This window comes from Daphnia magna, linkage group LG5, assembly GCF_020631705.1.
Source record: "Daphnia magna isolate NIES linkage group LG5, ASM2063170v1.1, whole genome shotgun sequence".
Lineage (NCBI taxonomy): Eukaryota > Metazoa > Arthropoda > Branchiopoda > Diplostraca > Daphniidae > Daphnia > Daphnia magna.
Window position 1 is genome coordinate 11,151,228 of NC_059186.1, and position 27,169 is coordinate 11,178,396.

General features: G+C 38.9%; 7 protein-coding genes and 1 long non-coding RNA gene across 13 annotated transcripts in view; 5 read left to right on the forward strand and 3 right to left on the reverse strand.

Moving 5' to 3' along the window:
• Positions 1-22,731, reverse strand: part of LOC116933911 (beta-galactosidase-1-like protein 2) — a gene marked incomplete in the record, with an annotated part of 76,428 nt that extends 53,697 nt beyond the window's left edge. Inside the window, 8 exon segments of the mRNA XM_045174125.1 lie at positions 21,047-21,134; positions 21,207-21,353; positions 21,421-21,466; positions 21,524-21,790; positions 21,847-21,991; positions 22,063-22,248; positions 22,305-22,537; positions 22,605-22,731. Of these exon segments, the coding sequence (XP_045030060.1) occupies positions 21,047-21,134; positions 21,207-21,353; positions 21,421-21,466; positions 21,524-21,790; positions 21,847-21,991; positions 22,063-22,248; positions 22,305-22,537; positions 22,605-22,628 (1,136 nt within the window).
• Positions 94-3,224, forward strand: LOC116923471 (cleavage and polyadenylation specificity factor 73). Its single transcript, XM_032929950.2, has 15 exons — positions 94-245; positions 319-382; positions 472-569; positions 633-756; positions 820-1,092; positions 1,162-1,312; positions 1,382-1,470; positions 1,530-1,616; positions 1,680-1,809; positions 1,881-2,209; positions 2,272-2,380; positions 2,450-2,646; positions 2,710-2,835; positions 2,901-3,023; positions 3,077-3,224. The coding sequence occupies exons 1-15, from the start codon at positions 175-177 to the stop codon at positions 3,173-3,175; spliced, it is 2,070 nt and encodes a 689-aa protein (XP_032785841.1). The 5' UTR covers positions 94-174; the 3' UTR covers positions 3,176-3,224.
• On the reverse strand, positions 3,166-5,107 carry LOC123472519 (3-ketoacyl-CoA thiolase, mitochondrial-like). The gene is made up of 7 exons (XM_045174146.1): positions 4,709-5,107; positions 4,590-4,639; positions 4,361-4,528; positions 4,029-4,250; positions 3,799-3,933; positions 3,460-3,731; positions 3,166-3,400 (listed from the first exon to the last, which is right to left on the reverse strand). The coding sequence occupies exons 1-7, from the start codon at positions 4,974-4,976 to the stop codon at positions 3,316-3,318; spliced, it is 1,200 nt and encodes a 399-aa protein (XP_045030081.1). The 5' UTR covers positions 4,977-5,107; the 3' UTR covers positions 3,166-3,315.
• Positions 5,714-8,260, forward strand: LOC123472513. The gene is made up of 5 exons (XM_045174123.1): positions 5,714-6,229; positions 6,290-6,407; positions 6,470-6,993; positions 7,055-7,261; positions 7,368-8,260. Exons 1-5 carry the CDS (start codon positions 5,793-5,795, stop codon positions 8,182-8,184), a joined length of 2,103 nt encoding a protein of 700 aa, XP_045030058.1. The 5' UTR covers positions 5,714-5,792; the 3' UTR covers positions 8,185-8,260.
• Positions 9,040-11,278, forward strand: LOC123472520 (28S ribosomal protein S9, mitochondrial-like). The gene is made up of 11 exons (XM_045174148.1): positions 9,040-9,272; positions 9,347-9,501; positions 9,567-9,726; positions 9,788-9,891; positions 9,949-10,122; positions 10,190-10,275; positions 10,336-10,411; positions 10,486-10,611; positions 10,696-10,851; positions 10,912-11,074; positions 11,137-11,278. Exons 2-11 carry the CDS (start codon positions 9,451-9,453, stop codon positions 11,226-11,228), a joined length of 1,188 nt encoding a protein of 395 aa, XP_045030083.1. The 5' UTR covers positions 9,040-9,272; positions 9,347-9,450; the 3' UTR covers positions 11,229-11,278.
• Positions 11,356-13,303, reverse strand: LOC116923482 (alpha-(1,3)-fucosyltransferase C). 4 transcript variants are annotated; one of them, XM_032929968.2, is made up of 9 exons: positions 13,120-13,303; positions 12,918-13,058; positions 12,671-12,843; positions 12,459-12,596; positions 12,122-12,387; positions 11,981-12,052; positions 11,807-11,878; positions 11,601-11,736; positions 11,356-11,529 (listed from the first exon to the last, which is right to left on the reverse strand). In XM_032929968.2, exons 2-9 carry the CDS (start codon positions 13,053-13,055, stop codon positions 11,415-11,417), a joined length of 1,110 nt encoding a protein of 369 aa, XP_032785859.2. In that variant the 5' UTR covers positions 13,056-13,058; positions 13,120-13,303; the 3' UTR covers positions 11,356-11,414. The 4 variants fall into 4 exon arrangements, with proteins under 4 accessions (XP_032785859.2, XP_032785858.2, XP_032785856.2 ...); XM_032929967.2 differs by having other exon boundaries at positions 11,601-11,739; XM_032929965.2 differs by having other exon boundaries at positions 11,601-11,739; positions 11,807-11,920; positions 13,120-13,302.
• On the forward strand, positions 13,780-19,303 carry LOC116923984 (glycogen synthase kinase-3 beta). Of its 2 annotated transcripts, XM_045174132.1 has the most exons (9): positions 13,780-14,147; positions 14,207-14,381; positions 14,475-14,665; positions 14,736-14,819; positions 14,900-15,248; positions 15,313-15,506; positions 16,398-16,457; positions 16,887-17,073; positions 17,179-19,303. In XM_045174132.1, exons 2-9 carry the CDS (start codon positions 14,321-14,323, stop codon positions 17,430-17,432), a joined length of 1,380 nt encoding a protein of 459 aa, XP_045030067.1. In that variant the 5' UTR covers positions 13,780-14,147; positions 14,207-14,320; the 3' UTR covers positions 17,433-19,303. The 2 variants fall into 2 exon arrangements, with proteins under 2 accessions (XP_045030067.1, XP_032786400.1); XM_032930509.2 differs by lacking the exon at positions 16,398-16,457 and having other exon boundaries at positions 13,781-14,381.
• LOC123472525 lies at positions 22,447-26,251 on the forward strand. Of its 2 annotated transcripts, XR_006646971.1 has the most exons (3): positions 22,447-22,581; positions 23,210-23,341; positions 23,408-26,251. It is a non-coding gene; the product is annotated as an uncharacterized LOC123472525 (long non-coding RNA). The 2 variants fall into 2 exon arrangements; XR_006646970.1 differs by having other exon boundaries at positions 23,210-26,251.
• The last annotated feature ends 918 nt before the right edge of the window (positions 26,252-27,169 follow it).

A 27,169-nucleotide genomic window follows, 5' to 3' on the forward strand; every position in this document is an offset into this window, starting at 1 on the left:
GGTTTTCAACAACATGGCATCCGCTGAGAAACTCTAGAATTCTATTTCATCGCAAAACCTGATAACGAAAATAATAATGCACTGACATTTACACTTTTACAGCCACCAATCCGAAGATCCGGCAAACTTTACAATGGACTAAAACTAACTTGGCAACACACGTGAAACATAATCATGGCGGCTAAACGTAAAAATGACGTTCCGGTCCCTGTCGAAGAAAGCGATTTGCTTGTGATTAGGCCATTGTAAATAATTCCAATTCAGCTTTAATTTGCATTGAAATAATTCACCCGTTTTTTTATTTTTTATTTATGACAGGGGTGCTGGACAAGAAGTAGGCAGATCATGTATCATGCTCGAATTCAAAGGCAAGAAGATCATGGTAAACAAACGCATTTTTGTTAAATAGAATCAACCCAGATTTATGTATATGTCTTCCTTTATCTAATTTTGTATCTTCTAAATCTATAGTTGGATTGTGGAATCCATCCAGGTCTATCAGGCATGGATGCACTGCCATTCGTTGATTTGATCGAAGCAGACCAGATTGACTTGTTGCTTATTTCACAGTTAGTGCTTTTACATCAATTAAGGTATTTTGGGGTAAATCCCTTCTTTTATTCTTCCAATAGTTTCCACTTGGATCATTGTGGAGCACTTCCATGGTTCTTACAGAAAACAACATTCAAAGGAAGGTGTTTCATGACACATGCCACTAAAGCAATTTACCGTTGGTTGCTTTCTGATTACATCAAAGTAAAAAAAAACTCTAGTAGTGCTAGAGTGTTATTTAGTTATTTCTTCATTAATGCATCCTAGGTCAGCAACATTTCCACAGATCAAATGCTCTATACAGAGGCCGATTTAGAGGCATCAATGGAAAAGATTGAAGTTATTAACTTCCATGAAGAAAAAGATGTTGGTGGAGTGCGTTTCTGGGCCTATAATGCAGGCCACGTTCTTGGCGCTGCAATGTTTATGATTGAAATCGCCGGTGTAAAAGTGCTGTACACTGGCGATTTTTCCCGACAGGAGGACAGGCATTTGATGGCAGCCGAGATCCCTACTGTTCGACCTGACATTCTAATAACAGTAATGTGTATCTGGACATTTTCTACTCAACATTTCTTCATTATAACCTCCGCTTTGTTTTCCAAAAAGGAATCGACTTATGGAACTCACATCCATGAGAAACGGGAGGATCGAGAAAGCCGCTTCACAGGCCTTATTCATGAAATTGTCACCAGAGGTGGCAGATGCCTCATCCCCGTCTTCGCATTGGGTCGAGCACAAGAATTGCTACTTATTCTAGGTATCTTTTGTGAAAGCTTTGTCTGGGTATTTGCATCTGCAATCCAGTTTACATGTGATATCTACCTAGACGAATATTGGAGCCTGCATCCCGAACTACATGAGATTCCCATTTACTATGCCTCATCGCTTGCCCAAAAGTGCATGGCAGTGTATCAGGTAAATAAATCAAAACCTTATAGATTTCAGATCGACTGAAGGTATTCTTTCGTTTGTAGACTTACATCAATGCCATGAATGAAAAAATTCGGCGACAAATAGCCATCAACAATCCCTTCATTTTCAAACACATCTCGAGCCTTAAGGTATTGCGTGACAACTCTACGATTTGTTATCATCTTATTCCTTGCGTTACATTTTTCAACTAGGGTATCGATCAGTTTGAAGACGTTGGCCCGTGTGTGATTATGGCGTCGCCTGGTATGATGCAGAGTGGTCTGTCGCGCGAACTCTTTGAAGCCTGGTGCACAGATCCCAAAAACGGTTGCATCATCGCTGGTATATGGAGAAAAAAAATTATGCCTCTTGCTATGTTATAACATTCGATTTTTTTCCGTTTATTTGCTAAGGTTACTGCGTCGAAGGAACGTTGGCGAAACATGTACTTTCCGAACCAGAAGATATCACAAGCATGGCTGGGCAAAAACTACCAATGAAACTTTCGGTTGATTACATCTCCTTTTCTGCTCATACCGACTATCAGCAAACAAGTGAATTTATTCGCTTGTTGAAACCACCGCACGTAGTTTTGGTTCATGGAGAAGCCAATGAAATGAATCGACTCAAAGCTGCGCTCATCCGAGAGTATGAACATGACCCGGACACACAGATTCGCATTTACAATCCGCGTAACACTGCAGCAGTTGAACTACATTTCAAGGGAGAGAAAACAGCCAAAGTAGAAAGAAATATTGTCAATTTTTTATCCATTCATTGTTATTTATCACTTTGTTTTTCTAGGTGATGGGATCTTTGGCATTTGAAAAGCCGGTGGAGGGACAGATCATTTCCGGGGTACTGGTGAAGCGCAATTTCAAATACCAAATTGTCGCACCATCTGATATTTCCAGTATGAATATTGCAATTTTTTTGCTTGCTTGTTTTCCTTTAAATTTATCTGTCATTTCTTTTATCGCAGAGTACACGGACATGACCGTGAGCAGCGTAACTCAAAGGATGGGAATCCACTACAGTGGAAATTTGCAGACATTGCAGGCTGTTTTGTCAAATGTTTCGTCTGACGTCGAAGTTGTCCATAATGATAAGGGACTCAAATCTTTTCGTCTTTTCTCAGTCATAGATGTCATCGTTGACAAGTCTCTCGTCACGCTAGAGGTTTAACAAGTTTTGTAAAAAATATTTTTAAAGCGTTCCTTTATCCACAGTTTCTCCGTTTAGTGGGCAGCTGATTCCGTGAACGACATGTTTGCCGACGCCGTTCTTTCGGCCATTCTTAAGTGCGAATCACTTCAAGGTTCAAAGACAATTGTACTTCCCACAACGGTTGATCACGTCCGATTTAAGGTTATAAGGTCCAAAGCTTATGTTTGGATAATTGGAGTAAAATGTGTGTTTTGTTTTTTTAATAGGAATGTTTGATTGAAATGCTCCAAGATATGTTTGGCGATGAAGCTGTTCCTAAAGTATTTAAGGGGGATAAGTTTATAGTTACTGTTGATGGTAAAAAGGCCAACATAGATCTTACTGCATTGGTAATATTTTATAAATTTATCTTTACTGTGGATATTAATTTTTTTATTTAAAGGAGGTGGATTGTCCTGAAGATTTGGGTTTTCAGCAAGTGGTACAAACTGCTGTGCTAAAATTATATCAATCTTTGGCTCCTAAAAGTGATAAATTGTAATATTTTTGTATTATTCCGAATAACGGGTGAATATACATTTTCTAGCGTATTTTTATAATTTCACCCATATTTATTTGCATTGTTATTGTTACTGGATTGCGTTTACAATCATGTTTGCACTGTTCAGAAAAAGAATTCGATTAATGAATTCCCTCTAGGAGAAGGGCTATTCCTTGACCGCCACCGATGCACGCTGAGCCAATAGCGTATTTAAGTTTGCGGCGTCTGTTAATGGTATTAAATCATTACTATAATGCTATCGCACTAATGAAACAATCAATTACCCCAATTCGTGAACCAAATGAGCGGTGATACGCGACCCAGATGCTCCTAGTGGATGGCCAAGAGCGATTGCTCCACCGCTAACATTAAGAACTTCAGGATCCAAGTCGAGTTCACGTTGACAAGCGATAGTTTGCGCAGCGAAAGCTTCATTGATTTCAACTGTATCGATATCCTTCAACTGCAAATTAGCTTTGGCCAACACTTTACGAATCGCAGGGGCCGGACCGATTCCCATGATAGTGGGTTCAACACCAGCAATTCCATACCCAACCTAAAAACAAGAAAAATATTTTTAATTTAACGAAAAATTCAACAAGTGTCGCTTTTTGCTTTTTTACTAGACGAGCCAACGGCTTCAAGTTGTGAGTTTTGCAAGCTTCTTCACTTGCTAAAATAATGGCCCCAGCGCCATCGCAAATGCCCGATGCAGTACCAGCAGTGACGGTTCCATTTTTCTTGAAGACCGGAGGCAACTAATAGAGTATTGAGAAATCAAACATATTTTCACACAAAAACCATCTACACAATTTTTTTTGAACTATATTAACAATACTTATTAATTTAATACCTTGGCCAACATCTCCAAGGTTGTCTGCACTCGCGGATGTTCGTCAGTGTCAAAAGAAAAGGGTTTCTTTTTTATTTCCAGAGCTACTGGAGCCAATTCAGACTTAAAATTTCCATTTTCATGAGCAGTCTTCCAATTCATTTGAGACCTGAGGGCAAATTTATCCACATCTTCACGTGTGATGTTGTATTTTTCTGCCAAATTCTCAGCTGTAATTCCCATCTGAAATTTAAAAGCTACCTTTAGTTTCCACATAATCTTATTCTCACATAAAAATGTATCTTGTATTAAATGAAAATCATGATACTTTTAAGGGAAATGTGTTAACTTACGGGAGTTTTGCAATGGAAATCAGTTAAAGCTGCCCACATCATGTCTTCCAGCTTAATATCAACACCTAGTTTAGTTCCAAAGCGGATGTTTCGTACAGCATAAGGGGCTTGACTCATGGAATCTGATCCACCAGCCAAGACAATCTGAGAATCTCCCATCAAAATATCCTGCAATATATTATAACTTTCAAGCCAATGTTCTATTTTAGGATACAAGATCAGTGCATACATGTGCGCCATTAATCAGGGATTGAAATCCAGAGCCACACAGTCTGTTTACTAATAAAACAGAGTTCCAAAATACATTAAAAACCAAAAATTTTAAACATGAAAAGAATATAAAAATACTTGTCAAAGCTGGTGTGGGAATAGGAATTCCACAACGGAGGGAAACATGCCTAGATATGTATGGTGCATCCACTGATGAGCAACTTAGAACGTTTCCAATGATAACCGAATCAACAAGTTCGGGATTGACATTGGCGGCAGACAGGGCAGCTTTAGCTGCTGTTTCTTGCAAATCAACGCAAGTTTTTCCAGCCAATTTTCCTCCGAAAGTGCCAAATGGAGTTCGTTTGGCACCGACAATGAAGATTCCGCGTGTTAGTGAAGCCATTATGGGCGAAAACTGGGTTGATGGTGGAGGAATTATACAAATGGATCCTGCTTTACGAAGGGCACAGCAAATATGATAACGTATTTGGCTGTAACCTCGATAATGTCTATACTCTATAGATGTTTTTCACTCCTTTATCGGGTACGTAGGGTTGGGACCGAAGCGGCTGTTGCGCTTGGTTACAACACCGCTAGGGTGTCAACCCTGACGCACGGCAACGTCCTTGACGCGTCGTATGCCCAATCATCAAGTTAGACACCCTAGCGGTGTTGTAACCAAGCGCAACAGCCGCTTCGGTCCCAACCCTACTCACCCGATAAAGGAGTGAAAAACATCTATGAAAATAAAATTAAAAATAAAAACAAAAAACTTTGAAATTAAAATGAACTTTACTCGTCTATACAGATTTGCATAACCAGTAAAGTTATAAGCCCCTTAATGTTCTAATTAGCCTTAATATTTACTACTGTAATAGACCACGAACGGATGCTGAGTTGTCAGTTTTCAAAATGGTCGAAAATCTCGATTGTGGTAAGGCAGCCTAAAATTAACACAGGCTTCTTATGGAGACCCTTTTTAAATTAAATCATTAAGTGAGAAATAACTAGTCTTTTCTATTTATTATTTTTTTTTCTGATAAGTCATCATTCTAGCTAGTACCTTGTTTTTTTTTATTCCTGAAAAACTATGGTATATATTTTAATTTAATTTTTTTCCGGGATTGTTTACATAAGTTCGTCGGCTAGTCTCAGTTTCAAATTAGTCTGCCGCCATTCTCATCGGTCAATATTTTAGTTTGTTCTCTTTGCCACAGACATGGCTACTAGTCAAAGTATTGAGTTATACCGTCTGTCACCATATTGTAGAGCATTAGTCCCCAAAGAGCAAAAGCTATACATTGAAAAACTTATTGCTATAGATTCTGACGATCCTTATCTTTTCCCATCGGAGTTGTGGAAAAGCAGTGGCTTTCCTAATTTAAAAGAGCACGACGTTTTCCAGTACTGCGTTGCTAAACATAGCAAAAGCACAGGATTACAATTATGTGCCTATAAAGCCATTAGAGATGCTGAACAGTATGTCAGTTGTGGATGGGTTAAGGACATATTCCGTGTGACATTGAGCAATTCTATAGTGATTGTAAGTTGTAGAGTACACCATTCTCAATCTATAAGAAAATCTCTACTGAATCCTTGGGCTGCGATTAAAAATGACATGTCGATTATATGTTCAAGCTGTGACTGTGAAGCTGGGTATGTGTGTTTATAATATTTTATATTACCTTTGTTATAACAATAATGTGTTATATTTAGACTTGGTGGTGTGTGTTCACACGTAGGTGCAATGTTATACAAGATCATAGCAGTTAACAACTTGCCATGTACATCACAAGAAAACAGATGGATTGATACATCAAATAGAAATGATTTGGTAAGCTATATATTGAAATTTTTAAAAAGTGTATCGCATAATTTTTGTTTCTTCATTAACAGAAACTCTTCAAACAACTAAGTGGCATGAATGACACTATTTACAAATCCAAGTACCACGGTAGCAAAAACAAGACTAAGCTTTACGACTCAGCATCAATACCACTTATGACAACTGAAGAGCAGAGTGAGTATGAGAAAGTCCTATTGAAGAACAAAGCTGTTCAACTTCAGGTTGTGAACAAAAACGAATTCTACAAACATTTTCAACCACCTGAACTCCCTGTTGCTTTTGGCACAATATTTATAGCTTCTCTAGTAGGAAAATCCTATGTCACAGTAATGGAAGAATGTGAACGATTGCTTAAAGGTTGCACACTAAGTGTCACAGAAGTTCAGAGTGAGAATGTAAACAGGTGTACAATAGGCCAGAAAAAAACGCAATTTTGGCAATTATTTCGAGCTGGAAGGTGTACAGCATCAAATGCTTACCCAATTTTCAATGCAAACATAAAGAAACCTGCACTATGGTTATTGAAAAAGTCTTGCTACCCTGCCGAAAAAGCATTTTCAACAGAAGCTACGCGGTATGTCTTATTGTACAGCAAGTTATTTATCTCATAGGTATTCATGATCTCCTTATTTAAGGTATGGAGTTGATAATGAAAATAGGTGCATAACAAAAGGCTGCAAAATGTTAAAGAAGAGAAATTTACATCATCAATTCAATGTAACTAAATGTGGATTAATAATCTCATCTGAGTTCCCGGAAGTAGCAGCTTCACCCGATGCGCTGTTTCATTGCAAGTGTCATGGCATGGGTGTAATTGAGGCAAAATGTTCCTGGAAACATAGGTATTTCAACATTTGTAATTGCCACATTTCAACACTGTTTTACATAAAGCAAGAAAGTCATAGATAGACCCAATAAGTAAATAGGTTTTCCTATATGCATTTGTAGGTATGCTGTCAGTTTGAAGGAAGTTTGTACATCACATAAAGACTTTTACTTAAGCTATGATGAAGAAACACAAGTATTTAATCTGAAAAAGAATCACCCATACTACTATCAAGTTCAGCAGCAGCTCCTTGTAACTAAGCGTAAATTTGCGTTATTCATGGTCTACATTGAAAATGACGTCGCTGTGGTATATGTGCCTGAAGACATACTATTGTGCAACGAGATAAGAATACGATCTCAATTTTACTTCAGAGAAGTACTACTACCTCAACTAGTTAGCGATTATTTTTACGCTAGTCACCAAGTTGTAACTATGATGGAAGAACATTCTGTGATCGAAGTCAATACGCCTGTTAGTAATTCACAAGCCTGTGCATCACAGTCACCAGTATTTCAAGCACAGTATGCGCATAATAATGTTGAAACTGCAATGACAAACCTAATTGAAAATGAAGCCACGGTTGGACATGTTAATATGGAGGAAGATATAAACGTCCAGACAGGAAATCAAACAGCATTGAATACTTCACATTCCTTTTACTGCATTTGCCAACAACATCTACCTGGGGAGGAAACTGTTATTTGCAGGAATGTAAACTGCATTATAAAGGTATTTCACAAATGCTGCATCATACCGCAGAGAATACGATTTGGACCAAAGTGGATCTGTAAAAACTGTTTGTCTGATGAGAAGAAAGCAAAGAAGAGCAACGACAAAGAAAATCAAACCTCAAGCTCTGTCAATGCAAAACGCTTACCAAAGACTAATTTGGATCTCACACATACAACCCGCAAACCATTAAATTACAAAAATTAAGTAATATAAGTTATCGTTAGTGTAATATGGAATAAGAATGTGGAATACAAATTGAAATTTCGAGTGAAAATGGTATATTTATTTCAGCACATTTTACATAGTGATTCAAGTAGGGGGGACAACACTTGGCATGGCGTTTAGCAAACAACAGCAAACAATGACTATTTTGTCAACAAATGTTTCATCGTGAGGATCAGTGCACAAATCCCGAATCTTAATTGGTCCACGTAAAATGGTAAATTTCTTTCTTATGTTTCCAATAACGCGCTCTACATGAATTCTGAGATTTGCGATGACTCTTGACTTTTCAATCCTGAGACTAGCCGACGAACTTATGTAAACAATCCCGGAAAAAAATTAAATTAAAATATATACCATAGTTTTTCAGGAATAAAAAAAAACAAGGTACTAGCTAGAATGATGACTTATCAGAAAAAAAAATAATAAATAGAAAAGACTAGTTATTTCTCACTTAATGATTTAATTTAAAAAGGGTCTCCATAAGAAGCCTGTGTTAATTTTAGGCTGCCTTACCACAATCGAGATTTTCGACCATTTTGAAAACTGACAACTCAGCATCCGTTCGTGGTCTATACCTAGCAAACACAGATGAGGAAGTTGGACACTAAATAGTTATTAATCATAATTTCTTTTCGATTTATATTGACCACAATCGATCATCTCCTTGCTTTGGGGATCGATATCAAGTCCAAGTATCGAAATCTTTCCAATTCATGTTAGAAGTCAAACCGAAAAATTGGAATTAATTTCATAATCGATAATACATCGGTTAAGATACAAAAAACGAAAACAATATCAAACTTATATCGTCCCTTTCTTCCCACTAACGAGTTGCTAAACGAATTTACTTGATAAGCCTAAATCTTATCAGTACAGTGACAAAAAGAGGGCAAAGAAGACATTCTAGATCGCAGTGTTTTCCATCAATACAGCTCATTATCGTGAGTGACTTTCTACTTAACCAATAAATTATCCGAGAAGATTATTTGGTGAGTAAGGGAAGAAAACAAGGCGGTCTTTCAGGAAATGGCTCTCTTACCGTCTTCCAACACCAATTCACATACACAGTAAGACCATCTGGCAGTTTATGCGCATCTAGTGACAAAAAAAAGAACTAATCTATTGCCAACGGCAATTACAGCATCTCGACACTTTTTAGCCCGAGTTGCGCCTCCTCCATTCCTCCTTCATGCTCTTAGTGTCTTGATAGTTAATACATGATAGTGCAGTGCAGACGGTGTACACATGGCAGTGCTAAGAGAACTGGTAGTTTTCCCTTCAAAATGTTTTAGGGGGGTACATACAAACAGAACTTTGTTTATCAAAAGACGTGGAGATTCAATCATTTTCAAATTATTTAGGTTCGATCATATTTTTTTTCTGCTCCTCTGTTCCAAAATGGATCTCTTAAACTCAACGAATCAGTTTCAAAAGACGGCCATGCATTAGATTTTGAACAGAGCGATACGAAAAAAATGAGCAAAGCTATGAAGTCATACATGGAGCGTGCAAAAATCCATGGTATCAATTTTCGTAGAAAGATTTGCAGCAAGTTTTGTGGCGTAATGTTTTTCCTTTGTAGACAATTTCATCAAACAGCAATTACATGAGTACAACATAGGAAAACGACATTTGGCTAACATGATGGGGAAAGACCCTGAGTTCTTCACGCAAACTGATGTTGATGTAACTTTTATAACAGTGTGTGTAAAGTTTCAATTATTTACCCTCTTTAATATTCAGGAGGCTATAAGATATTTGTTTCCATCTGGGCTGTTTGACCCACGAGCAAGACCAATGATGAAACATCCTGATGAGATCTATCCTAAACGTAAGGCAGCAGAATTTGATGTTAATGGGCGACCCTATCACAGTTTGTTCTACACATCAAAACCAAATTACTACACACTCATGCATGTAAAAGCAAAACATAGTAGTTTTACTATCAAATAATGGAATACCTAAATTTGTTGTTTGAAATTAGGATTTAGCAGTAAAATTTAAGCAACTGGATAGACATGAAGATAAAATAATAAGCAGGGGAATTCAAAACCAAACACCTACAGAATTGTAAATTGTCTTTGTTTATTCTTTATTTATATCTAAAATTTACTTTCCCATTGGATGTAGGTTTCTGTTTGGGTCTGAATGGATACCAAAACAAAAAATTGAGAATGTTCTTCTTGAGTCATTGACTGATGCTCAGGTGATAAATGATTTTTTTAGTGGGAAAACTGCACAATAACGTTTTTTTCCCCTTTTCTTTATTGGTTTTGGTAGTATGCGAATTTGATCAAAACGTTCGAACGCTTTAGTCAACATCCATATTCTGTCATCGAGAAAGATTTCATCATGCAATTTCGACGTCAACTAGCTGCCCAAGTTGAAATACAACAAGTTCCTGAGGTATCATTAATCTGGATAATTACATTGTTATAGCAAGGAAGTAATGAAGTGAGTTCGTATTCGATACTCCATGTATTATCTTAGTTGATGCGTGATGAATCGGGTCGCCCCTACATGACGTATAATGCCCGGCGAAAGACCTCTAATGCTACCGTGAAAGTAATTGGTCAGGGTACTGGTGTGATTAGTATTAACGAAACAGACATACACTTTTTCCAAAGAGAACAAGATAAAAAGCAGGTAACATGTGTCTTATTTTCTTATCTTAATGGTAACGTAATGAAAGTATTTGTGTTTCAGATAATTTTCCCTTTACAATTCAACGATATGCTAGGGAAAGTTGACGTTGTGGCTACTGTGGATGGCTGTGGCACTTCTGCCCAATCGGGTGCGATTCGCCTTGGCATTTCCATGTGCCTGAGATCTTTCGTAAACGCAGAGACCATAGAGCGCATGCGTTTGGGTAACAATCGAGATATTAGATTCTTAACCTAAACATATTTAAATCAATATTTTTCCATTTAGCCGGACTTCTTTCATTTGACCCGCGAACACGTGAAAGGAAGAAGCCCGGTCAAGCTGGTGCTCGAAAAAAGTTCACGTGGAAGAAACGATAGTCGACTTTAAAGTCTTATGGATGAGTAAATACAAATTAATCGATACATTTTTTACAATGTTGTTGTTACTTGGTGTTAACTGTAAACGAAAGTTTACCCAAATCGTGAACTAACTACTTTCAAAGCGTAGAGCAACGTAAATCTCTTTATTTAACAAGTCTCGCTCGATAAACACAGATAATGACACTAAGTTGTTAACTTGTGAATATTTGTACGATCATTTTCACAGTGGCCTTTTTCAAACCACCAGGAATGAATATTTGAATAAGACTTTAAGGGTAACGAGGTGTTATTAAGCATACTGCAAACCGTAAATGAGAGAAATAATGTAATAATCATAACATGTTCAAATTCGAAAAGAAAAATGTGTACCTGCAAAGCGTGCACCAGCCTTGAATAAAACGCGGTAAGGCTGATATGCCTGATGGAGTTTTCCGCCAATCAAAATACCGCAAGTAGGCACTGTCGTTTTTATCCAAGAATTTCAGGTACTGTGCAAGATGCCGAACTGCTGGCAAAACAAGTATCAGTAGTCAGGTGTGTGAGGTTTAAGTGAATGTATATTATTTAGTACTTACCTGACGTAAAATCACGAACATCAATGTAAGAGCCTTTAGGCGCAACTGCATTATAATTGGCACCACCATAAACTACTGGCACGACATTGAAGAGAAGGGCGTTGTAAAATTTTTCTGAATTGCATGGGGAACTTAAAGACCCTTGATAGAAACAACTCTTTAGTTTTGTAGCACCTGTAACATAGTCGCGGCAGATGGAATTCTCGAAAGAGAGGTAGAATTTATATTGTTGCTCTAACATTTGGTCTGAAATACAAATCTAGTTAACATGGAGATCACCCAATTTGAATATTTTAGACTATATACAGTACTTACAGCATTGAAGATGATTGGCACACACTAAAGGTCCGCATTTTCCATATACGTCAACGTGAACGTACTTTTGTAGCTCAGAAGCATATTTTTCCCGCCCGCTTTGTGTGAAGCAGTTTGAAACAAACCACGCTGCGAGTTTTTTTTTCTGTCGTATTTGGTCCTTCAAAACATCAGGTTCAAACGTCTTGTTCCATATTTGAAATTCAAACGAAGATCCTGCAGTCGGTTCCAGAACAGGGTATGGCATGTAGATGTCAGAATCAGTTCTACAGTTATATGTAGATGTGTGTTTGATGTAGAAAATCTGAGATTCAGGCAAATAGCATATTAACAAAACCTGTAAGTCATTGTCCAATTGAAAATATTATTAAGGTCATATAAAATGTTTGGAGTGTGATGAGGAGATTCTTGTAAGAAAAAAATCCAGCGCTGGTTAGCAGATCGATGGGGTGGCATGTCTTTCAAGTCCAAATCTCTGATTCATTTTAGGTGTCAGAGGTAGTATAATGAGATTATGATGACATCTTCTTCAATGTTATTTTACCATACCTGATATGGAATATAATAGCAGCACTAGTGTCAAAGAAATTGCGGTTATTTGTTACACAACAGCCAGAGGTTTTGCACTGCATAAAAGGTTTGCTACCTAACCCAATATGGAAATCATCACTTTCAAAAAATTTTGTCCACAAAAGTATAAGTTGTTTTCCTGAACAACTTTTCTATAAAAAAAAAAGTTTTTTCTGTAAATGACTGGAGTTAGAGCAGGCAATAGCTTTTAATATACTAATCTCACCTTGATGGTTTTGTACTCACTCAAGTTGTACAGATCTGAATGGAATTTTGGAATCTTCATGAAAAGGAATGTTGAGATCAAAACAACCAGTAAGGTTGAAACTAAAGCTATCCTTTTGAGAGCCAATAATGCCAACATTTCCTAAAATTAAACTTTTAGATAGGATGAACAGACAAGGTACACTATTTAATAACAAATTTACTGTGAACGAACGACAAGTTCTGTGATTGCGTATTTAATGACTCTTCTTAATCAAGAATCAGGGATATAATGCAGCATTCTGACATTTTTCCATCATCCATTTCGCCTTGATTTAAAGTAGGACAATGACCAAATGTCAAGTTAAAATTTTTTCCATAAAAAGCGACGCCTAGCAGACGATGAATTGCGTCAATCGTACGTGAATTCATGAAATGCATGAGTAGGTAGGCATATATACTTTTTTTTTTTCTTGAGATACCTTGCATTACCATTTTAATAAGATAACTAATGCCAAATAAGTTTTCCAAAAATGCCCTTATTCGTATGTACGGTAAGGCTTTAAAAAATTGCTTTATTGCTTTCGAAAATTTTTAGCAGACAGGTCATCTGAAGCGCAGATCGTTTTTTTTTTTTTTTCAGGATAAAAAGAACACAAAATGTCTAATGTGTCAGTCTCCGTCTTGGATTGAAAATCTGTCCCGGAAAAAAAATAATTTTGAACATGGCGCGGAATACAGATGCTACCATCTGTCGGAGAGCTGGGAGTATTTTGTGTACGTGATAAAGTGAAGCTCTGAAGCAAAGCAGAACAACAACAGAAATAATAGGCCAGTGTTGCCAAATTTTACAGAGCAATCGACTACCACCTGGTGGCAAAAGACGAAAGTTCCGCCATATTGTAGTGGAAAATCTTAAATGGCGTCGTTTCCGTATGTCCTCAGCCCGAGCTAGTTTTACTAGCGATTGCCAGTCATTTTTCCCGCTGCTCGCAAATAACAGTTGTGAACTTGATACAGCGGACTTGGCGAGTGACTTATAATCTTCGTCTATTCATTAGGCAGTTGTTGAAAATTTGATACTTTTTTCTCTCCCCCCCCCCCCTATCGAACGAAGCATAGAGGCCCAAATGGCGTTAGCCATCAGAATCACTGACGGGATTTACAGTGTGAAAAACTAGTCACTTGAACGTTTTTCCACTGACACCCGCCTCTGTACTGCTTTACACATCTAAAAGATTCTTGCAGCACAGTACTCATCTTTGATATATTAAAATAATATACAAATTACTAAAGAGATTTCTGAAGCAGAGGTTGTGTCGAGTGTCAAGTGTCTTCATCTGTGTCAGGTGTGTCTTCTGTGTGTAGACTGTAGTGTACAGCTATGTTCTTGGCGTGAGTCAAGTTAACATTACAATTTTTAAAATGAGCGGACGGCCGCGTACCACCTCCTTTGCTGACAAGACATCCCTAAATCCTTCATTTGGTATGAAAAATTAAGTTTAGCCATTGTTTCGCACCCACCATGTAGTGGGTTCATCATTTTCAATTTTAATCTTTTTCCAATGCCATAATCTAGGTAAAGATGGGAGTAAGATCACCACAGTGGTGGCAACCCCTGGACAGGGACCTGATAGAGCTCAAGAAGTGGCTTACACAGATGCTAAAGTAATTGGAAATGGCAGTTTTGGTGTTGTCTATCAAGCCAAATTGTGTGAGACCGGTGAACTTGTGGCCATTAAAAAAGTTCTTCAAGACAAGCGATTCAAAGTAAATTACAACTGAAACTATTTTTTGTGTGGTTGTACTGAAGTGAAGTTTTTTTCTTTGTTTCTTAAAGAATCGCGAGCTGCAGATTATGCGGCGTCTGGAACACTGCAACATCGTCAAATTGAAGTACTTCTTCTATTCCAGTGGAGAAAAGGTCGTTTTCTGTTTTTTCTTTCAAATGTTGATTTATCTAACATATTGCATATTTTTGAATTTTTTCTGGTTTTTTTTTAGAAAGATGAGGTGTTTCTCAATTTGGTTTTGGAATTTATTCCCGAAACGGTTTACAAAGTGGCACGTCACTATAGCAAATCCAAACAGACTATTCCTATCAGCTTTATCAAACTATATATGTATCAACTCTTTCGGAGTCTGGCCTACATTCACTCGTTGGGAATCTGTCACCGGGACATCAAACCACAAAATTTGTTGCTTGATCCCGAGTCGGGCGTGCTTAAGCTTTGTGATTTCGGAAGTGCCAAGCACTTGGTCCAGGGCGAGCCTAATGTTTCTTATATTTGTTCACGTTATTATCGGGCACCTGAGCTCATTTTCGGAGCCACCGACTACACCACGAATATTGGTAATACTATTTAATTCCCTTCATTCACTCAGTTGCTTGAATTTTTTACAATCACATTAACCAGATGTTTGGAGTGCTGGCTGCGTTTTGGCCGAGCTGCTTTTAGGCCAGCCAATTTTCCCTGGCGATTCCGGGGTCGATCAGTTGGTGGAGATTATCAAAGTCTTGGGCACTCCCACGCGAGAGCAAATCCGTGAAATGAATCCAAACTACACCGAATTCAAGTTTCCTCAGATCAAAGCACACCCTTGGCAAAAGGTAATTTTTCTACTGTTTTTTGTTTTTTTGTTTTTTCCTTTGCTTTTACCGACAACATCTTTTGGCATTTTTGGTTCTTTGAATCTTTCTCGTTTTTTTTTTTTTAGAATAATAATTATTTTTGAAACATTTAAAAAATTGTTCCACCTCACGTTTCCTCATCTTAACTGAAATGGGTTATGTTCGTATATTTTAGAGGATTGCTTTCTTCCCGGTGCGCTATTATCATGTTGCTTTTGAGTAAGTTGGTGGAAGTTAGAAAAGGCCACATCTCCGCTCTAGGAATATTTGTCTTGTGTTTATTTCTTTTTAATGAGTTCCCTACAGTTTCCAACAGAAACTGTAAAGGACAAAAATGTAACCCACCCATCATTTCTTTTGTTTTGATAGATCGATGATGATGGTATCGATCCCTCGGTTTGTGTGTACGTTTTAGCTAGTAGTAGGCAACGTTTGCTTTGCAATGAAAGTCGTAACGTAATATTAAGGAATTGGCTTAAACGCAGGTTGGCGAAACACCCATCTTTGATTGATGCACATTGTTACTGTGCGATTATCAGGCATTTCCTTCATTTGTTCTCTTTGCATAGTGGCGGAACTTCTGTATTCCTTTTTTATCCCTGAGGATTTTGATAGGTTTCCCCTTTTTTTATTTTTGGGTTGCGCAACTCTGATGGTTATTCCCTGTGTTCACCTGTTCACTAAGCTTCCCCTTCTTCTTTTTGTACGATTTCATTTTCCTTGCACGTGGCCATCAAGACCCTTTTTCTACATGGGTTATGACCTTTAAACGAACCGTATACGACGTCAAATCATCATGTGCTTACGACGTATATTTTGTTCTTTTTGTTTTGTTTTTTTATTTTTTTTTTCTCCCCCTTTTATCGGCAGTCGATGCTCGAGAAAATTACTGTGAGTCGGGCTGAAGCTAAACCTGTGGTTAAGTTTCGCGTAAGTAGAATCCTGTCTCTTTCGCCTTAACGCCCGTCATGTTTAAATCCCTCGGTCTTACCTTGCTGACACGAGTAGGTAGGAAACACAGTAAATAATAAATAAAATAACGTATCGATCGCTTGTATGTCTGTTAGCCCTTGCTGATACAGACACTCAAATGAGCAAATGTTTGGTGCATGAAAACTAGTATTCTCGACATACTTGCCCACTCCGTACCCCTCGTTTGCGTCCCATGATTTGTGTAGGCTTTTTCATTTTCATATTTCGATTTTGTTTTTTCGTATTTTAATTTGTTTTGTTTTTTCTGATGAAGGGATGCTAGACAAAACATTACAGTTAAAGTCCTCACTATTCGGCATTGTATTAGACATTACCGCACATTTTGATTCCCACCACTTCGATTCATTATCTTTGTGTTTGTATTAGGTCTTCCGTGCTCGGACGCCATTGGAAGCGATCGATTTAGTCTCGCGTCTCTTGGAATACACCCCCTCTGCGCGCATCTCGCCTTTGGAGGCGTGCGCTCACACCTTTTTCGAAGAACTAAGGGACCCTCATACGAGGTTACCCAATGGGCGAGAACTGCCCGTCCTCTTCAACTTTACTGAACATGGTAACAGCGTCTATCTAGCGGTTCATTAATCACACTGTGTCCAATTTCGAAATAATTGTGTATGTTTTTCACTTACTCGTATCACCATCCGATGATGGATTATAGAGCTAAAGATTCAGCCAGCCCTGAACGCTCTGCTAATTCCACCGCATATGCGAGGCACTAGCGGTTTGATGGGCGTCATAAACGCCGCGTCCCCGTCTCAGGATTCCTCAGCCACGGGGTCTCCTAATTCGGCAGGCGGACCGGAAGGATCTTCGGCAGCAGGAGCTTCTGGGGCCACAGGAGGTCACATTCACTCACCACCTGATGTCTGTGCTGCGACCGGTGAGACTCTTGGAGCTGTCGGTACTGCATAAGAAGACAACATACGATAAGAAGAAACAAAAAGCAACAGAAAGAATTTAAATAACTATCTCCTCAGACGTGCATGGCAGAAACAGGAGCTGAACCAAGGAAGAAAGGGGATACTTTTTTTTCTTCTTTTTTTTTTTTTTTTTTTTTGAATTAAATGGAAGTTTTTAAAAGCTTAGAAGTCTTAATTATCGATTGCAACTGCTGCCATGGAAACATTCATTTAGCGTGAAACGAAACAAAACACAAGATAGAGACAGAAGTAAAACCCTTCATTGAGGAAGAAAGGAATGAATGAAACAAAGGAAAAGGGCCAGACTTTTTTTCAAACCTCCCAACAGCTAAAAAAAAAAAAGAAAATTGTAATTTGTAACAACAAGCAAACTTAGATTTCAGGACATTAGTCTCTTGTTGAGCGCGGGAAAATATATTCCTTCGGATTTATCGCCCGGGGCTGCTTTCTGGAAGACTTTTGTTAAGTCGAGGATCGCAGACGTCCCCTTACCCATGATTTATTTCCCACATCATTTTTTGTTTTTCTTTGTTTATTTCTATTTCGAACCCCATCATACCAAATCGACGGATAGCAGAGGATGTGTAGTTTATTGCGAGTCCCTCTGCAACCAAAATGAAAAAGAAAAAAAAATTAATTCACGTATTGTAGACTGTGTCGTCCTTACCCCCCTCCCCTCCATCCCAACGACACCTTCTCCTTCCTCTTTCCCTCCGTTTGTTGTACAGGAAAAAAAAAAAAATCACCTCTCGACATCCACCTGGTGGATTGATACGCGGCAATTTCTCTCCTTCACCTCGTCCTCCCCGTCAAGAAAATCTCTCATCACCCCATTTTAGGAGGAGGGCGGTTCCACGACAACCCTCACACATACACACGCAGGCTGCTGTTGCCAATTAATTTGACAAAATAATTCTTTCTCATTCACACTATCCCTTTATCCGCCTCTTTTTCTTTTTTGTCGACAGCGTGCCTCCATGGTGTGTGCACTGCAATGCTGCTCCTTTACCTCCCTCCTATTATGGCTCTGAAACAAAAATGTCTTTTTTTCTTTCGAACGTTCAAAACTCGGAACTAGATACTTTTTTCCCCGCTGCTGCCCTCCTCCCTCCTCATCGTTGGCGTAACTGCGTGAAGCTGTGCTATGTGTCTCATGTGTATGTCTCTACATCCCTGATTCTTCATTACTCTTTTTCTCGCTATTATCTTTCTCTTTCTTTTCCTCTTTTTCTATCTCTCGTCTCTGATAGGTTTTTTTCTTATTCATTCACCTACCCCCAGCGTCATGCCGAGTTATTTTTTTATGATTTTAAAATGCAATTTCAGTTCGTGAGTAGGTCAATATTATTACATACAAAAGAAAAACAAAAATAATACAATTGTTTCCGTATCAGTTGTAAAGCCACTACCTACTTCTGTGTGTGCTGCGGGAAAACAAAAAAGGTGGGAGAAAAACGATCACAGAAAAATAACAAAAAATAAAGAGTTTAGGGTCAGGCTTTTTCTTTCATTCTACCCTTTCTTATGTTGAATTGACGATGGCGACAAAGTTAGATGATGATTGCACACCCTCTATTGTCCCTTCATCCTCTTCTACCTTATAAAATAAAATCCCGTTGATTCTTTTTTTTTCTCTCTCTCATGTCCTACGCCCTTGTTGACGTTTCCATTTTCTCGAAATAGAGAAATTTTTGCAAAACCCCTTACCCTCTTACCTTCGTCCCACCCCAACCCGTTCTTTCCGCGCTATAGAAAAAGTGGCGATTTAAGGAATGCGAGAGACGTGTCTAAACAACAGTTAATTAATTGCATTGGTGTTTATGTCGCATGGCTGTATGATGAATACAAAAGCTTATAAATACACTCGCGTGTACTGCCCAAAATGTTGACCGTGCCATTTGGACCTTGGAATTGATCTTGATGTTTGTTCGGCTGGAGCAGTTAATGAGAAGAATAACGAGGACCATCTTCAGCCGTCGTGAAAGTTTGTGGTATTGTTTATTTTTCCTCTTATTGTCATCTTGTATAACGAATGTATTTTTTGTCTAGCAGGAAAATCCTTAATGAAAAAACCAGAAACAAGAAATGCACGATGTCGTTGTACGGAAGTGGCTCGAGTTACGGATATTTGGGCGGACCTTGATTGAGAAGAAAAACAGTCAATTCTGCATTCATACAACGTTGGAAATTTAATGGCCTCGGCTAAAAAAACAGCCGAAGGCGAACGCCCGCACTCAGCAGAAACACGAATACCCAGACCGGCTAGACGCATTGCGGTGCGCAATGCGTCGATCGTGACGTGAATCGAGCACACACTCACGCTCACAATACGCATGACGGACGTATAACTATTTTCGTCATTTGGACACTTGAAACCAAACACTACCCCATTAGCTCATAACTTACCTAAATCTGGCTGATCTGCGAACGAGATGGTCGTCACGGGCTCAAACAGGGACCAAACCAGAATCTGCAAGTAAAAAGAAGCTCAGTTGAGATCTTGCCAGTCTCGCCAGTACAGAAAAAGCAAATGGAACTTACGGTATTGTCACCACGGCTCAACAATGGAGCTGGAATGTAAAGAGTTTTCGTGGGACCAATGCCCGAATAGCGACCAATGTTAAAACCATTGACAAAGACGACACCTCGGTTACCGTCACCCCAGCCGGTGGTCGTGATGTACGTGTCGGTCGGATCATCAGAAATGGTCAAAGTTGACTTGGTAAGTGTAGGACAGATGACAGTCGGCGGTGGAGCTGGAGAGGCATTCCAATTTGTCAAACTATTAAAATAGAATCGTAACTATTAAGCATGATTCGGGAAGTATTTATATATCAATTGCAATTCGTCTTACCTGCGAACCCAAGCTGACGTAAATTCCAAAGGAAAGATTGTATATCCAACGACTTCTTCGTTGTCCAGTAAAACAGGTCCTTCAGGTAAACCTCTTTTCTGATGAAAGTAGCTTGGAGGGCCAAAATTATTCCTGTAATTTTTGTTTTTAAAATTTTTATTTGTTAAAAAACTTTGTACCTAAAATGTTTTCTTATTGTTTTACCTCCCCATGTTTTCTACTAGTAAATCAACTGTGTGACTGTTTGCAGAATCCTGAGTAACAAATTCAAATGAGGCATTCCTAACAAAGGAAGAATCGTTCAAAAATATTCGAGGTATGTAATGCTAAAATTATCATTTACGCTGTTGCCCAAAAGCCAAAATTTCCCAGCTGCATTTCAGTTTTCCAGTCAGGTGTCAAACGTTGCTGATCCACCAACAAAACGGCTAAATCCCGTACGTGACCGATTGTCTGGATGGTGTGTGCCCCCCCTGTCAAAGTGGCTGCGTTTCGGTACAAAACATACCCATAACTCTGGCCGTTATTATTATTGATCGGAAGGTCTTCCATCGCAAGCAAATTGTTCGACTGGATCACCAAGTAGCTGGGCTACAAACAGAGGGTAAGATTTACATTTCGATTTCGTTAAGTGTGTTTGAATTGCTACCAATTGAAGAAGAAGATCTTCCAGGGTTAGATGTTCTGTTGCTTGGATTGCGGGATAAGCAGTTTTAATACTTTCGGCTGGCATAGGGGGCATGTAGATGTTAGGAATTCTGTTGAATCGAGCGATGAGGTCTTTGGCAGCGTAGTATTTGTCAGTGTAATCGCCTGCTTCGCTTAAAGGTGAATCGTAATCTGAAATATTTGCATAAAGAAAAAACTATTAATTGTATCAGGAACGACATGGAAATGAAAGGGATCTTTTACCGTAACTGCTGATATCGGCAGCGTAAAATGGGAAAGAGGATTGTAAGTTTGCTCCGTTCATAAATCCGAAACTTGTCCCACCAATAAACATGTAGAAATTCACTGAACTGTTTCGAGCGAAGATACGTTCCAGGACGTAAGTAAAGTCTGTTCCCAAAACAGATTTACTTCGCTTAGCATACTCAATGAATATAGATTAATGCAACTCTAGTACCATTTAAAGACGTTCCATCGTGGTAGAGTTGACCCCAGTGATCAAACTAAAAAGAAAGCGCCATTAAAATTAGTTCAGAAGTAACTTGGGGAAAAATACGAACCCATCCGCTCCAAAACTCAGCCACCATGTACGGTTTTGTTGGTTGTAGCACGTCGAGGGCATCAAATTGTTTATCCGCTTCGTATGCAAAATTGGCTGTCTGTAACTCACCTGGAACAGCCCCCAAGTCACCGTTATTCGAGGGTGTGTCTGACGTAAAGAACATTTCAATTGACCCTAATTCAATCATCTTGTCTCGCAAATGAATCAAATATTGCGTTTCGGGCACCTCTGAACCTTCTCGGAAAGCCCCGTATTCATTCTCAACCTAACAGTAAAAATTATGGCTAACAGAAGAGTAATGAAAAATTTGTAGCAGTTTACTTGAAAGGCAATGATAGGCCCATTCCCTCGTTGAAATTGCAAATCAGCTACGCGTCGGAATACTTCTGTCAAGTAACCATCAGCCACCTGGAGGAATCCAGGATAGGAAGTGCGAACTTTCATCTCAGGATCACGTAAAAGCCAACTGAAGAATGGCCACACCCAGTTCGCAATTAATGCTATTCACAGAATCGACGAAAATGACTGAAAAATTACCTTGGCAATCCACCAAACTCCCATTCAGAGCAGATGTAAGGGCCTGGCCGCAAAATGACGAATAGGTCCTCTTGCTGAGCCATTTCGACAAAAGCGGTCACATTAAGAAAATAGGACATATCATTTTGGCCTTCACTGAAATCATATTCTCCACGACGAGGCTCGTGAAGGTTCCACGGCATGTACCTATAATTGCCTTGACATTCATATGAATTGTCATCTGTTTTAGACAATTTACATACGTTTCAACAGTGTTGGCGCCAATTGCCCGTAGTTTTCTCAGTCGATCACGCCATTGAGTTGGATGAATTCGAAAATAATGAACAGCTCCGCTGATGATGTGAAATGGTTTTCCATTCAGTAAAAATCCATCTTTGCTGGCAGCAACGAGTCCTGATGTTCGTCCGCCTGCTGTGTAATAATCATACCAGCTGACATCGTTCTGGGCGTAAGCCAGCAGTGGCAGAAGACACGTCTAGAAAGCATGTTGTCAAATGTAAACATCCTGTATCAACTCTGGTAAGCTTTCTAATGAATCTTACCAATATTCCTGTCAACCTGGTCATTTCCTTTGGTTTTTTTAATCAACTATTTGTGTAGTGGTGTCCTATTTATATAAGTCCAGGTTTGTTAACCTCGTCATCATTCCCACGTTATCGCAATGATAAGGTGTTATTTGTTACATGATATAGTACAGTGGGTTTTTCATGCTTATTCAACCAACATAATCACTAAACAGTCAATTTTCTCCTAGAGTTATTTATTCTTCGGTAAATAAAACTGAAATTTTCAAAACATGACCTGCTTAGACAGAAAACACATTTAAATTTTTATGTATCTTTGCCTAGCCTTGAAATATTGTCCATATTCCATGGTAGTAATGAAATTGGGTTGCCTACATGCATATTCTGTAACCATGTTTTGGTTTTTTCAATTCTCAGGGCAAACTTTAACTTTTGTATTGTGTAACAATGAAGTTTGGACTTGTTGTTGAGTTAATTGCACAGCTAAAGGGTAATTTTTTTTTTTTCAAAGTCATGTATTGAATTATCTATTAGGTTTGTATAATCATAAGTATTTAGCTAGGAATAAAATGTATTTTGCAGGCAAAGGAAAGTAATTTATTGGTTTCTTCTTTTCATTTTAGAAATACAAAAACATTTCTCTACAGAGCAACTTGTATGAAGAATACTGCTGATATCGAAACGTTGATTTCAAGACGCGGCGTCATGGTTTACGGTTGAATTGATGGACCTTAAAGTATTAAAAAAGAAATATTGTATTATTAAATCATTCAGATAATTGTAAATTTCAAAAACTGAGAACGCATTTGTATCAAATACAGGACAAGAATCCAAGACGGCACATATCTTGGCAAACATCTCCCGTAGATGTACACGGGCAAATGATACTTGTGCTATCTTTAGTGATTTAGAAGCTTGAGACCAAACTGTACCTTATTACCACATAACTTACCTAAATCTGGCTGATCTGTGAACGCGATAGTCGTCACGGGATCGAACAGGGACCAAACCAGAATCTGCAAGGAAAAACAAGCTCAGTTGAGATCATGCCAGTCCTGAAAGTACGGAAAAAGCAAATAGAACTTACGGTATTGTCGCCACGGCTCAACAATGGAGCCGGAATGTAAAGAGTTTTCGTGGGACCAATGCCCGAATAACGACCGACATTAAAACCATTGACAAAGACGACACCTCGGTTACCATCACCCCATCCGGTAGTCGTAATGTACGTGTCAGTTGGATCATCAGCAATCGTCAAAGTTGACTTGGTAAGTGTAGGACAAATGACAGTCGTTGGTGGAGCTGGAGAGGCATTCCAATTTGTCAATCTATTAAAATAATCCTTTACTAAGCACGATATGTAAGAAATTTAAAAACCAACTGCTATTCGACTTACCCGCGTACCCAAGCTGATGTAAATTCTAAAGGAAAGATTGTCCATCCAACCACTTCTTCGTCGTCTAGCAAAACAGGTCCCTCTGGCAAACCTCGTTTCTGAGCGAAGTAGCTTGGTGGGCCAAAATTATTCCTGTAGATGGAATCATAAAGGAGATTACAATGACTCTTCGAGAAATTATTCGATATTTTTATTTATTTATTTTTTTTTACCTTGCCATGTTTTCCACCAGCAAATCTACTACATAGTTGGTGTCTCCTTTATCAGCGTTGAAGTCGAATGTTCGATTCCTAAATCGAAATATCAGTTTGGAATTAATCTGTCATATCGCCTTTATTAAATTAAGTTACTCTAGTGCCCAAAAGCCGAAATCATTCAGCTGAAGGTCGTTTTTCCAATCAGGTGTCAAACGTTGCTGGTCCAGCAGGAAAACAGCCAAATCGCGGACGTGACCAACAGTTTGGATGGTATGTGCACCACCTGTCAAGCTGGCAGTGTTTCGATATAAAATATATCCGTAACTCTGGCCATTGCCGTTGTTAATTGGAAGATCTTCCATGGCCAGCAAATTGTCCGATTGGATCACCAAGTTACTCGGCTACACACCGTTGGTAAGATTTTACTTCCCATTTAAGTTCAGTTTGATTAAAGTATTACCAACTGAAGGAGAAGATCATCTAGCGTTAGATGTTCTGTTGCTTGAATGGCGGGATAAACAGTTTTAACGCTTTCGGCTGGCATAGCGGGCATATAGATGTTGGGAATTCTATTGAATCGAGCAATGAGATCTTTGGCAGCGTAGTATTTGTCAGTGTAATCGCCTGCTTCGGACAGAGGTGCATCGTAATCTGTAAAATGTTCAATTCATTGCGCCGTTCAAAAAGAATTTAAGAAAAATACGAGAGCTCTGTAATACGCACCATAGCTGCTAACATCGGGGGCGTAGAAAGGAAAGACAGGGAGCGTATTGGCTCCGTTCATGAACCCGAAACTTGTTCCGCCGATAAACATGTAAAAATTGACTGAACTGTTTCGAGTGAAAATCCGTTCCAGCGTGTAGGAAAACTCTGGTTTCAACAACAAGTTATAATTGTAAACTTATTAATTTTTTAAAACTATAATTGGTTTACCTTCTACAGATGAGCCTCCGTGGTAACCTTTCCCCCAGTGGTCAAACTAAATGAATGGAGCGATTAGTGAAGAATATTCATTATGCACAAGCACAACTGAAGGTAAAATCAACTAACCCATCCACTCCAGAATTCGGCAACCATGTACGGTTTGTCCGGTTGCAACAAGTCGAGCGCGTCAAATTCGGGATCAGCATCTTTTTGGAAATTGGCTGTCTGTAACTCTCCGGGAACTGCCCCTAAATCGGCATTCTTCGTAGGTGTGTCGGACGTGAAAAACATCTCTCTCGCTCCCAGTTCAATCATCTTATCTCGCAGGTGAATCAAATATTGCGTGTCACGCGGTTCGTCCCCTACTCCAAAGGCTCCGTATTCGTTCTCCACCTGATAAGAAAAATGTGAAGGGCTTTGAGTACCCAATTAATCGATATAAACTTGCTAGTCGCTTACTTGAATAGCAATAATGGGTCCATCTCCTCGTTGAAATTGCAAGTCGACTACGCGTCGGAACACTTCTGTCAAGTAGGCATCTGCCACCTCCAAGAATCCGGGGTAGGAACTGCGAACTTTCATTTCGGGATCACGCAACAACCAGCTGTAGAGAGCCCAAGTGTTATAGGAAACTAATAAGATTTGTGTTACCAGGAATTTGTTGAAAATTACCTTGGCAATCCGCCGAAGTCCCATTCAGAGCAGATGAAAGGACCTGGTCGCAAAATGACGAATAGGTCCTCCTCTTGAGCCATTTCGACAAAAGCGGTCACATTAAGAAAATAGGACATGTCATTTTGGCCTTCGCTGAAATCATATTCTCCACGACGTGGCTCGTGAAGGTTCCACGGCATGTACCTATAATTGCCTTGACATTTACAGGAATTTTCATTTGTCTTAAAAAATTAACATACGTTTCAACGGTGTTGGCCCCGGTGGCTCGTAGTTTCTTCAGTCGGTCACGCCATTGAGTTGGATGAATCCGAAAATAATGAACAGCTCCACTGATGATGTGAAATGGTTTACCATTCAGCAGAAATCCATCTTTACTGGCAGCAACGAGTCCTGATGTTCGTCCGCCTGCTGTGTAATAATCATTCCAGGTGATATCGTTTTGCGCCCAAGCGAGGAGCGGCAGAAGACAAATCTATATAAAACCCCTGTAAAATTTCAGATATTGGAAAAATTTGTTACTAGGTTTGTGAACTTACCAAAAGTGCCGTCAACTTGGCCATCTTCGTACTTTGTAGTCGTCTGACCACATCAGCTTGTTTTTGGAGGACATAAGTCGACTCACCTGGTTTCTTATCGCTTATATAAATCGATAACCAATATTGCTGATAAAAACTCATTTTATTATGCTGTGCATAAATTTGAGCACCTGTTGACACATAACACAATTCGACTCGTAATTCCTCTTGTCGTATTACGTCAAGTATTACATTTGAAATTTTGAATGTATTGGGAAGCGGAAATGAAAGTTATATTAATGGCGGATTTCTTTGTTTGTTTATATTTTCGAATAAAGCTCATCTTAATCGACAGCGCATAATATAGATCAACGTTGATTGGCACCAAGCCTTCAGCAATGTAATAATAGAGAACTCATTATTTCTCTTGGAATAAAATACAACACTGTCATTTTAATTGCGTGAAATATAACAACACACTAAATTTATGCTTCATTGTTTACTTTAAAACATCAATAATTTGTCGCAACTGATGGAACGTAAGAACTAGAAAAAAAAATGAACCGTTCTTTGATGGAGTAAAAGATGACTTTTAATTTCTCAAGATCAGAATGACACTTATGAAAATAGAACCAGAGTCATAGTACTCCCGACGTCACTGTTCGCGAACCAGATTTTTGATCTCACTCCCTCCGAAAGGGCTGCACCAAGCGGAGGACTAATTGCACTAACAAGAAAAATAGAGTTTTCGAATACTAGCACCGAGCGGAGGTCTAGAGAGATATGCGTTGTAGTGCATGAGATCTCAGCGTGGTGCAGCACTTTCGGAGGAAGTGAGCCCGAAAAAGCCTTAAAAATGGGTTTCGCGAAAAGTGA